Raw genomic sequence first — 12,049 nt, 5'->3', positions numbered from 1 at the left:
CGGATTCACTATTACTGATTTTTAAAAAGTTTAAGATAGAAAAATATAAAAACTTACTGTAATAAATTTATGAACAGGTATTTTCTCTTGTCCTTCTGCAATTGTATAGAACAGCAAATCTTCCAAGCTAGGTAACAGACCCTGTTTTATTTTACTAAAGAGGAAAAAAGAAAACAAAATTAATCCTTGTCCAAACATTCTAATGGATTTTAGGTATATCTATTATTAAATAATCATTGAATCAGACTACAGCTGAGCTGATCTACTCATCAAGACTATTGTCGTGATAAATGCTAATTTACCAAAATCAAACCAGTTATTACTGAAATCACACTGAAAAAGTAGAAAGTGACTTATTAATGAATATAGATATTTTTTAAATCCCAGATTTTAAAATCTTGATTACCGTTTCTAGTGGTACTAATGCCTAGTCATCTGTTATGGTGATACCCTCCTGTACAGCCTAATACAAAACCCAATACTAATTATAGAGCTCAGCAAATGTTCAGGTAAGAGTCAATACTTTGTTCTGCTTTTTAAAAATATGATGACTATATTTATATGTTATTAAAATAGTTAACCTGGACTGTAAAATCAGGGGGAGACAGCAATTGCATACTGCACAATAAAGATTAGTGTACCAGTTTTGAATCCTAGCTATAATACTTACTAGCTGAGTCACCTTGGATAAATTAAAGAACCTTTCCATGGTTCAGTTTCCTCATCTGAGGAGATAATAGGCCTACCTCACAGGGTTGTTTGTTGTGAGGAACAGGTGACTGGAAACATTCAATACATTTAGAATGATGACTGGCAGAGAATAAGTACTCAATTGATGGTAATTGTAGTTAATATTTCTAAAGTGATCTAGGCTTACGTATACAGACCAAATGCCACAAATCACAAAGAAGACTATTAGAATAAAACTTTTTACCATAAAAAATACATTAAAATCTTAATTAATAAACTAGTATAAGATGCTATAATTAACCAAACATTTAAACAAGAAAGGAATTTTTTCCTATCCACTGAAAAGCTTTCAAGTAAACAGACAATAATGAACTTATTATAATGTCTTTTTTTTTTTAGCTCTGAAACTATAATACATTTCAATATTCTGAACATCAATGTAAGTATTACAGTGGTGTTATAAGGATTACAGATCTAAGGTAAAACAGATCTCCTCTCCACCTATTGAAACAGGAGAGAGAAATATGGGGGGGTGTATAAAATATTCTGGAAAAGACTTTATCTGTATTTCAAAAAAGCAACAGAGAAAATTAAAGAAATAGGAAGGATGGAATACTCATTTTCTTAATTTTAGAACTTACTCAAGAACAATTCTGGACTAGCCATAGGTATAATGGCAAGTTTCATAGGAAAACTGTATACATTACTTTTGTAAAATAAACTATCACAGAAATCAAGTCTGTTTAAAATTGTTTTTATACTGTTAAAAAGAGTTTTTCTAGGTATCTAAATATTTCCTGGATTACCCAAGATTACTTAACAGTCTTACTTCAGTAAGACGATATGTACTTAATTATTTCCTAATTTAATTACTTCCCTATTATTAGTGGTCCATATATTTCTTTTTTTTTTTTTAAAGATTTTATTTATTTATTAGACAGAGATAGAGACAGCCAGCGAGAGAGGGAACACAAGCAGGGGGAGTGGGAGAGAAGAAGCAGGCTCACGGCGGAGGAGCCTGATATGGGGCTCGATCCCATAATGCCGGGATCACACCCTGAGTCGAAAGCAGACACTTAACCGCTGCGCCACCCAGGCGCCCCTGGTCCATATATTTCTATCTTAAAAAGACAACAGAATATAGAGTTGGTTCACAGAACATGAACAGTTACACATGCGCATATAAAATTTCTCCTAAAAGAAACATTAATGTTGGTTTTAATATCATTTAAATTTGGTTTTAAAGTTGTCACACCAACTTTTAGGTTGTAAAGTCAACCTTAAGATGTACAAATTTCATCCCGAAGTTTTTTAAAACAAATAGGATTACCATAATTTAATGACATATTCTGGAAATACGAATTTCTATACATATAAAGAAACAGGAGTTCAGATAAGTCAAGAAGCTTCCTAAGACTGCACAGTGGCAAAAAAACCCATGTCTCCAAATCCAGAGCTCAAAGTATTCACCACTACAGTATACTGGCTCTCAAACTTGCTAGCTAGTTATTATTTTTATCAGGTATAATTTTTCTAGGTCTTATCCTGATCCAAAACCATTAACAGCATTCAACAATACTGATGACTTAATATTTAAAGAAAAATTGAGCTAGCCATCAAAACAGCAGTGGAAAATAACAGACCAATTATTTACAGAAAATGGTTTGTCAAATAAACTTCGGATAGTGGTAGTCTGTCACTTTAAAAAACTGCAGAATAAGCTTTCTATATATTTACCACACCAGTAAATGGTATTTGCTTTGCCTAAAAGCTAAGTAAATAACATAAAATATACACGTCTTTAGCTTATGGTACAGAGCACAAAAAAATTTAAAAGACCATGTACTGTCACAGCTAGCAAAAAAAAAAAAAAAAAAAGGCAAATATTTACTTGCTTTTGGAGGAGCCTAATTTTTATCCATAGAAGAGAGATTTAAGTCATCTCCAAAAAATGTGCTCACAAAATAAATAGGTCAAAATTGATAAAAAGAATGTACTACCTATCTCAGCATTTAAAAGCTCAGACTCTGATCTGAGAATGAGTTAGCTTCAATTCCCGGTAAACAAATAAATGACAAGATTCTCCCCCAACTTTCAAACAGAAGAAATTACTCCAAAGATCTTTCTTGATATTGCTGCCTTTTCTCTCTCCAAATTTAATATGGCTTTGTGGCAACACTTCACAGTAATGAATTTTGCTATTAAAATTCAAAAGCTAAAAACTATAGTTTTAAGCATAGAGTAACTAGAAATCCTTCAGGAGTATTTAAGTTTTAATGACAAAAAAATAGATTATAGGAGAATTTCAAATCATTACATTAGCAACTATTGATAAACCTGAGTGAGTCATCCAGATTCCCTAGGGAAAAATATAAAATGGTTATGACACTCAGCAACTAAAATAAGATATACAAGAAGATCAGTAAATCCAAAGAAAAATCCTTGTTTCATACCTTTTTATTCCTTCCCTTTAATTCCCCTCACTTCCTGTCTAATTCCTGCCCTTAAGATCCTTTCACCATCATCTTGTGCCTTCATTTATCCATTCCTTCCTCTACTTTACCAACAAAATACTTGCCTACAACATAAAAATCATTCTTTAAGAAAATGAAAAAGAAAAATACCATGTATTTAACTGGAATCTATGACATGTACAACATTATGTTAGTTGTTGCTTACAGTCTAAATTGAAAATAGAAGATGCACATAATAAGGAATTACAAGAATGAGACTATGGGATCCACTCTGAAAAAGTACTTCACTGTAGACTAACAAGGTAAAGCTTTTTTAGAAGACACAGAACCTCAACTGGACTTGAAAGATGGGTAGGAGTAGAAAACATGGCAACAGAAAGGGTTTTCCAGCAAAGAAAAAAAAAAGACCAAAGCAATGAAGGTAAGCATTCACTGGGTGTTTACAATGAACACCAGTGAGAGCATAAAATATATGATTTAGGTACCTGTTTCTACCTATGAGCTGTGAAAATACCTAATTTTCAGGGTTGAGAGAGATCTATATAAATTAAACAATAAATGAGACTACCTCCTCAAAATTTACATACGGAGTTTAAATTCAGGGCCAATTTCTGCAACATGAAAAGAGGTACTGACTTTGTTTACTGATCAATCAAATCAGTTACCCAATACCAAAGGACAATTTAAGCTTCTCAGTCTGGTACTCAGTTCTCTATATTTGGCTTTATACTATCTATTCTTAAACTTATCACTTCTAATTAATTAGACTCACCAACCCGTAAATAAATTCTGCTATCGTGCCTTTTTTTTTTAAAGATTTTTATTTATTTATTTGACAGAGATAGAGACAGACAGCGAGAGAGGGAACACAAGCAGGGGGAGTGGGAGAGGAAGAAGCCAGGCTCATAGTGGAGGAGCCTGATGTGGGGCTCGATCCCATAACGCCAGGATCACGCCCTGAGCCGAAGGCAGACGCTTAACCGCTGTGCCACCCAGGCGCCCCTAATTTTTTATCTATGTAAGCCTTCTGTTTATAACCTTCCTTTTCCTAACCCTTTAAGGCATCAATGATCATTTCAATCGTTTTAGAGGGCTTTCCCCAACCAGATTTTCTATACTCTTTTTAGCATGCACTGGGCTACATCACTAAGTTTTGTACTTCTCTTTTACAGCCTATTATGTGCTAAGCATTGGAGATATAAAGATGAATAAAGCAAGCATGCTATCTAGGAGAGCCAAGACTACAGCAATGTGGCAAGTATATGACAGAAGTGTAAGAAAAGTATTAGTAAGTACAAAGCAAACATTCAGTTTTGCCTTGATGAGAGCGGGAAATCAAGTAAGTATAACTTGTAATTAGGAGCAATGCTGCAAACTCTCCCTCATCAGTTCAAAATTTTATTAATTAAAAAATTCTAGTAACAAATGAAAGGAGGAAAATGAAAAAGCAAGCCTTTATTAAGAACTGCAAAATGAGAAGGAAAAAAATTGAAATCAACTATATTGTCCTATTTTGTTAAATAATATTTCATGTTACCTGACTTCTCTAAACTATAAACCTTCAAGACTGGTGTATTACCTTCCTCAATTTCTTTTTGTTTGTTTGTTTGCAGGGGTCAACTCCATTGTAACTCAAACGCATAGTACAGTACAGTAAACCCATCAGATAATCAGAAACTTTTCCCCCCATCTACATTTAAAAAAAAAAAAAAAAAGGTCCACTAACAGAATACAAAAGAATGCTTTGGTATTTTTTACTTATGTCGTCATTTTAAAACAATGATCTTTAAAAAAAAATTAGAGTTGTTTTTAAATCAGTTTAACATTTTGAATTTAAAGTCATCTGATTGATAGTAGTAGTTGTCCATCAACACCAGCAAATAAGCAGATTAAACCAGTTGAGACTCATAGATATGGAGAACAGTAGTGGTTCACAGAGGGGAGAGGGGTTGGGAAGTGGGGGACAAAATGGGTGAAAGGGATCAAGAGGTACAAACTTCAATTTATAAAATAAATAAGCTATGAGGATGTAACTTACAGAATGGGGAACACCATCAATAATATTATATCAACTCTGTATGGTGACAGACGATAACTAGACTTATTCCGATCAGTTCCCAATTCATACAAATTGTGGAATCCCTACGTTGTACACACGGAACCCATATAATATGGTATGTCAATTAAACTTCAATAAAAATTAATTAATTAAATAAACCTATGGGGTTGAGAGTTGAACTGATAGGGGCTGACCACATATTATAAGTCTGACAGTCTGATAAAGTGATGAATTCTGCTTATTCTCCAAATCATTTTGCACCATGGCTAATTATTGGTGGAATTTAAAAACAAAATCTTACATATTTTAAGGCTTTACTGTTAAGAAAGGGTCTCCTGCTATCTTAAAACCCTATCTGCTAAAGTAAGGTTTACAGATAAAGACAGAGTCTCAAAGCCAACCAACATGTCTAATGTCACACAATTCTTAAGTGTCTGGACCAGAATTAGTCCTGGAAAGCTGGTCTTTGGTTTCAAGTCCTGGATACTTCCCCGTATACCACACCAACTACACTCAATTATCAGCCCTCCATTTTAGAAGGAATACCTGGAGTTTATTCAGAATAATGAAAGATAAGACTCCTTACACAATGAAGAATTTCAAATCAAAATGTTAATAGGGGAATTACTTATGTTAGATAATTAAACTGTTGTTCGACCTTGTTAAAACTGAATCTTATACAAAGTAAGGATGGGATTGTATTAAATTAGGGCTGCTGTTCTGATTGGACTTTACTGAAATTTACTCAAGAGCACGCCAAAGAAAGCAGCACTGAAGCCATCTTTATGTGAGGAAGTGGCCTTGTCCGTATCAGCTGATGGCAAATTTGTCCACATGTACAACGTTAGAAGTCTAACCCAGGGAGCAGTCTGTTGGTCTCTTAGGGGAGGACAAGGACCTGGGCAGATCAAATCCCTGATGTCCAACTCTGTTAGTCCTTTCAACCACCTATTCCTTCAGTCAAGTATACTTTAATACATCACTCTAGTTGTAAAAATACAGATATCATGTGAATTGTTATTGTAATCACTTTAATAACATTCTAGAAATGATGTCTTTGAAATAACTAAAATATGTAAAGTTAATGTAAGGCAGCCTTCAGATACACAAAAACAAAACAGCTCTGAAATGGAAGGTGCTATATTCTAAGGGAATGAATGCCAGTCAGTAATTCAAGCAGAGATGAGGATCAATTTTCAGGGCGTATAACAGAAGAGGAAAAAACATCAGCTAAGGAGATTTTTTCTTTTTAAGATTTTTAAAACATTTATTCATTTGAGAGAGAGAGAGAGAGAGAGTGAGGGAGTGAGGGACAGGGAGAAGGAGAAAGAGACTCCCCACTGAGCAGGGATTCCCAACGCTGGGCTGATCCCAGAACCCTGGGATCATGACCTGAGCTGAGGGCAGATGCTTAACCAACTGAGCCACCCTGGTGCCCCGGGAGATGGGTTTTTAAGGTCTCTTCCAATCCTGTACCTAAAAAAGTAATCAATTCAGTACAGTATTTTATTCATCTAATAGGGGATGAAAAAACAAAGTTAGTCCTAATATTGTATGAACTTTAGTCATTTAGTTAGGCCATGTAGTGTATATGTGGCCAATTTACAAAATATGTAAAATGAGGTGGAATTAGATGTTTTTAAAGTCATTTCCAATTCTAATTCTCAGTTTTTGAGCTGCTAAAACAGATGTCCTCCTAAATTCCTAAAGACTATAAACTTTACTGAGATACACACACACTCTTTATTCACACATTTTATACATAAAGCCTAATCATATGAATTCTTTTAAAAGAGAGAGAGTACTTTATGTCACTGAACTGTAAACTTAAAAACGGTAAGATAAAAAATTTTTATGTTATGTGTATTTTACCCCAAATATTTTTAAAAGCTAAAGCGAATTAGGTATGGAAGGTGAGAGTAAGAGAAGATAGCCAAAATGGAGACATGAAGAACATGAGCAAGACGTAGTGCTGACACAAGATACAAAAATCCACAAAGGAACAAACACATTCAAAGTAGAACCAATCAGTATATGAGAGAATACATTACACAACTAAATATAGTTTAGTGCTGGGGCCACCAACAGCAAACTATAGTAGCGCCCCGTTTTTGTACATGAAGTTTATTGCAAGACAGCCATGCCTATCCATTTACCTACTGTCCATGACAGCCTTGCTAATAACAGCTAATTTAAATAGTATTAACACAGACCAGATAGCTTGCAAAGACAAAAATATGTACTATTTGGCCCTTCAGAGAAAAAGTTTGCCAACACTTGCCTGACAGCATCGCTATAGCAATGCTCCCTTATGGTAAAACCTAAGTTGGAACAAGAAATGTTAAACTCTATTCATTATAACTTTCTGCTATAGCAAAAAATATGTAACATTTTCTAAGGAAACTTACATCAAGAATAGTTTAGAAATAAAAAAGCTTGGGGAGCCTGGGTAGCTCAGTTGTTAAGCATCTGCCTTTGGCCTAGGGCGTGATCCCAGGGTCCTGGGATCCAGCCCCACATCAGGCTCCCTCCTCTACTGGGAGCCTGCTTCTTCTTCTCCCACTCCCCCCACTTGTGTTCCCTCTCTCACTGGCTGTCTCTCTCTCTGTCAAATAAATAAATAAAATCTTAAAAAAATAAAAAAGCTTGATGTTTGCGAACAGTGAATTGGATAATATTGATAAGTAAGAGCTGTACAAATCCACTCACAATCTTTTTTCTTAACTTGTTAATGTAATGTAGGTACTTCCTGTTATATGTACCAGAAACAGGATATTAGGTTAGCAGACTAAGACAGCAGAGTAGAGATTTACAATTTTAAATTTTAACAGATGTGGTTCTTCTAATTATAGAAGTTATATATGCAGTTGACCCTTGAACAACAGGGGTTTGAACTATGTGGGTCCACTTATATGTGGATTTTTTTTTCAATAAATACAGTACTGTAAATGCATTTTCTTTTCCTTATGATTTTAATAACATTGTTTTCTCTTATTTTATTATAAGAATATAGCATATAATACACAAAACATAATAAAATATGTATTAGTTAATTATGTTATTGGTAAGCCTTCCAGTCAACAGCAGGCTATTAGTAGTTAAGTTCTGGGGAAGTCAGGGGATTTTGGACTGAGGGGAGGCACCCCTAACCTCTACATTATTCAAGGGTCAACTGTACTCAAAATGAGAAATCTTAGTAACTCTAAAGAGTTAGGAAAAACAATGTCCATTCTCACAAACTACAACTGCTGATCATTTCAGTTTATTTTCCTCAGATACTTTTTCTATGCATTTTTTTAAAAGCTTAAGGATCACTTAAGATCACATTGCATAGAAAATTTTGTATTCTAACTTCTGGCTTACCATTTTTCTTATACCCCCAAAAGTATCTGTACACATTTTAAATGACTGAATAAGAGACTCTCAAATGTATCATTTACTTAACCATTCCACTAATGTTGAACACAAGTTTTCCTCCATTCTTCTCTAGTATGCATAATACTGTGCCAAAAATATTGGTGAATAAATCTTTCTACAACTCAGTTTGTTGGCCTAGATTCCTAAAAATGTATGAATATATTTAAAGTTTCATACAATTTAAAAACTGTTCTTAAAAAGTCCGTACTCTTAAGAACTCCCACCAAGCACCTTAAGTGCCTATGTCACTCAGAATACTGTCATGAAGATAACAATTTAAAAACCTTTTTTAGGAGCGCCTGGGTGGCTCAGTTGGTTAAGCTCAGGTCATGATTCCAGGGTCCTGGGATAGAGCCCCACATCGAGTTCCCTGCTCAGTGGGGAGTCTGCTTCTCCCTCTCCCTTTGCCCCACCCCCTGCTTGTGCTTTCTCTGTCTCTCAAATAAATAAATATAATCTTTTTAAAAAAAATATTTTTTAGGGGTGCCTGGGTGGCTCAGTAGGTTGAGCGTCTGTCTGCCTTTGGCTCAAGTCGTGATTTCACAGTCCTGAGATCTAGCCCCACAGCGGGCTCCCTGCTCAGCAGGGGAGTCTGCTTCTTCCTCTCCTTCTGTCCCTCCCCCCAACTTGTTCTCCCAATCTCTCTCAAAGAAATAAATAAAATCTTTTTTAGGGGCACCTGGGTGCGCACTTGGTTAAGTGTTTGGCTCTTGGTTTCCGCTCAGGGTCATTAGGAGGAGCCCAAGTGGGGATCGGCACTCAGTGTAGAATCCGATACTAGAGATTCTCTCTTCCCCTCCCTCTGCCCCTCCCCCTCCCCGAAATAAATAAATCTTAAAAAAATAAATCTTTAGAGGTCAGTAATGGAAATTAGAAGGCCAAAATACATATGCAGGTCCTGAATGTTATCAACTTATTGTCCATTAGGCAGTATCAATAGTTCCATGTTTTGTAAAATTAGTGCTTTCACTATAAATGTTTCTTTAGAAATCAGTAAGCAATAATGTTACATACCAACCAAGAGAATACTTCCCAAAGGAAGCCAAGACGACACATTAACATGCTCATACTACATTATAGGTTGCCAGAAAAATCACCAAGTACAATAATGAGTTGTATGCATCATGTCTCATAACTAAAGCAATTTTGTAACTGAATAGACCCCAGAATAAAATCATAGTAAGTGTCTACCTAAAGTTATTTAACTCACTTAGAGATATCAACAATTAGTAACTATTTTTACAAATGTATATGGTCAGTCAGCTTTCTTAAGCATTCCTCTTACTAGTAAATGACTTAGGTGAAAAGGAAGACAGGCAACTCCTTGATTTATATAGGACTTAAGACTGAGCTCCTCAAAGAATGCAAAACCTACAATCAGACCTTCAGTTTCGACAGCCATAATTTTTCTTCACTTCATAATCACAAGAAAGTGGTATATCTTTTTACTTATTTCAAATAATTTTTTAAAACTCACACTCACAAATGTTTTCAACAAAGTTCTCTTCAAGATGACATTTAGCTTTTTCCGACTAAAACAGTGCCCCTCCCACCTGTTACTTTTCCCTCATTAAAAAAAATTTAATTCAATTTGGTAGTCATTTCCTGAGTTAGTTGATTTTGAGTAGGCAGACTTCCTTGTAAACAGTAAAGCCTGAAAAGAAGCTAAAACTTTATAGAAACTAAAGTTCAAGATCTAATTCACGTTTTCAGTGAACTTCATCTAAAAATTAATAAGCAGCATGTAGTTTGTTAATTACAGATCACCACAGATATATCCATGACTAAATAGATGCATGTGGCTTAATATAAACATTAGACAGCAAAAAATGTTATAGTGTATGTTATGACTGGTCATTAAAAGTAAACTAAAACTTACCGATAACTGTAACCTAGAAAAACTTTTTAATACAGGAAATCACAAATAAAATCAGAAGGGTTCATTGAAAGCCCTCAATTAAATATACTTTCAATCTGGATTTTAAATGAATTGTAAATATATCCACTTTTACAAATTAAAAGCAAATGCATTAGTAAAGGATGACAGAATTTGTCACTCATTTCACAGAGGTTCTTTCACTTTGAAATGATCTATACCTGCCAAATACTGTCTCAACTTCACTATCAGTACTGTTGTATAGACCCAATTCAATGTTTGCTGGAATGCACAGGCATTTAATATTACTTTGAGATTTAATTCTTACAGCATATGATTCACTGATTCTTTGCCCCACACTTTACATATTTTTGCCCCTCGCTTTCCATTTAATAAATATTAACTACCAAAATAAGACACAATCTGAAGCTGGCTGAAAATATTTGTTTGCTCTTTCACTATACACACACACACACACACACACACACACACACACACACGATTTTATTTATTTTGAGAGAGAGAGAAGGTGAGAAGGTGCACTCATGAGTTGGGGGTGGGGGGGAGCCTTGATCCCAGGACGCTGAGATCATGATCTGAGCCGAAGACAGACAATTGATCAACTAAGCCATCCAAGTGCCCCTTAATACATTTTAACTATGCATATTCAAAATATATTTTTAAATGCCATGACTTCATGCAGATGAACATTCAATTACTGAATGCATTATGGGTATGCAGTTTTTGACAGATACTACCAACCACCCTCTAAAATAGCTAACTAATTAATACTTCCACTAGAAATGTAAGAGTTCCTATTCCCCACATCCTCTACAACACTTGATTTAACTTAACATCTGCCCATCTGATAGGGGAAAAATGATCTCGTTGCTTTAATGGAATACTGTATGTATCCTGTACTGTCAATACTGTACCCTGTATGAATTACCTGCTTACTAAAAAACATACACATGCTGATATTTTCCCAGCCTAGTCCTTTTCTGTTATATCCTTTTCCTTTCTAATTAAACAATAAAATGTCCAAACAAAAGGTAACAAAAATGTCCCTCATCCCCACCTGCTAGCCGTTTTCAGGGACTCTTCACTAAGATAGGATACCCACTTCTGAGCTTTACGAAACATGCCATGCTTGATGGAGAACAGTGTGATAATATGTCAATGTTCGGCAACCATTTGGCATTAAGGTTGAATGCTACAAGCAGCACAGTTTGTAATTTTGATACAATGCTCACTCCAGTCCGTATTGGTATTCTGGAAGGAGAGTGGTAGTTTGAAATTAAAACTCTGTAATTAATCTCAGAACAGTATGCAAAATAGATTGAAATGGGACAGAATGAATATGGGGGCACAGATTTTAAATCTGGGTCATCAAATATGTGGAGACAGATGTGAGAAAGAGTTTGGATGAGAGATGAAATATTACTATGAGAGTCAAAGCTGAGAGAAGGCATATGTCCTTGAGAAGCCAGACAAGTGGGAAAGAAGCAAAGGCTTTAGCCTCAGGGTTTACTC

General features: G+C 35.0%; 1 protein-coding gene across 3 annotated transcripts in view; it reads right to left on the bottom strand.

The window, feature by feature from the left end:
* Nucleotides 1-12,049, bottom strand: part of GLS (glutaminase) — an 80,450-nt gene that overhangs the window by 64,653 nt on the left and 3,748 nt on the right. For all 3 annotated transcript variants that reach the window (XM_019798318.2, XM_034654872.1, XM_034654871.1), the window contains exon 2: nucleotides 58-154. In XM_019798318.2, the coding sequence (XP_019653877.2) occupies nucleotides 58-154 (97 nt within the window). The remainder of the gene's footprint in view (nucleotides 1-57; nucleotides 155-12,049) is intronic.

This window comes from Ailuropoda melanoleuca, chromosome 2 (assembly GCF_002007445.2).
Source record: "Ailuropoda melanoleuca isolate Jingjing chromosome 2, ASM200744v2, whole genome shotgun sequence".
NCBI lineage: Eukaryota > Metazoa > Chordata > Mammalia > Carnivora > Ursidae > Ailuropoda > Ailuropoda melanoleuca.
This window is presented reverse-complemented; position numbering and strand designations above follow the sequence as displayed.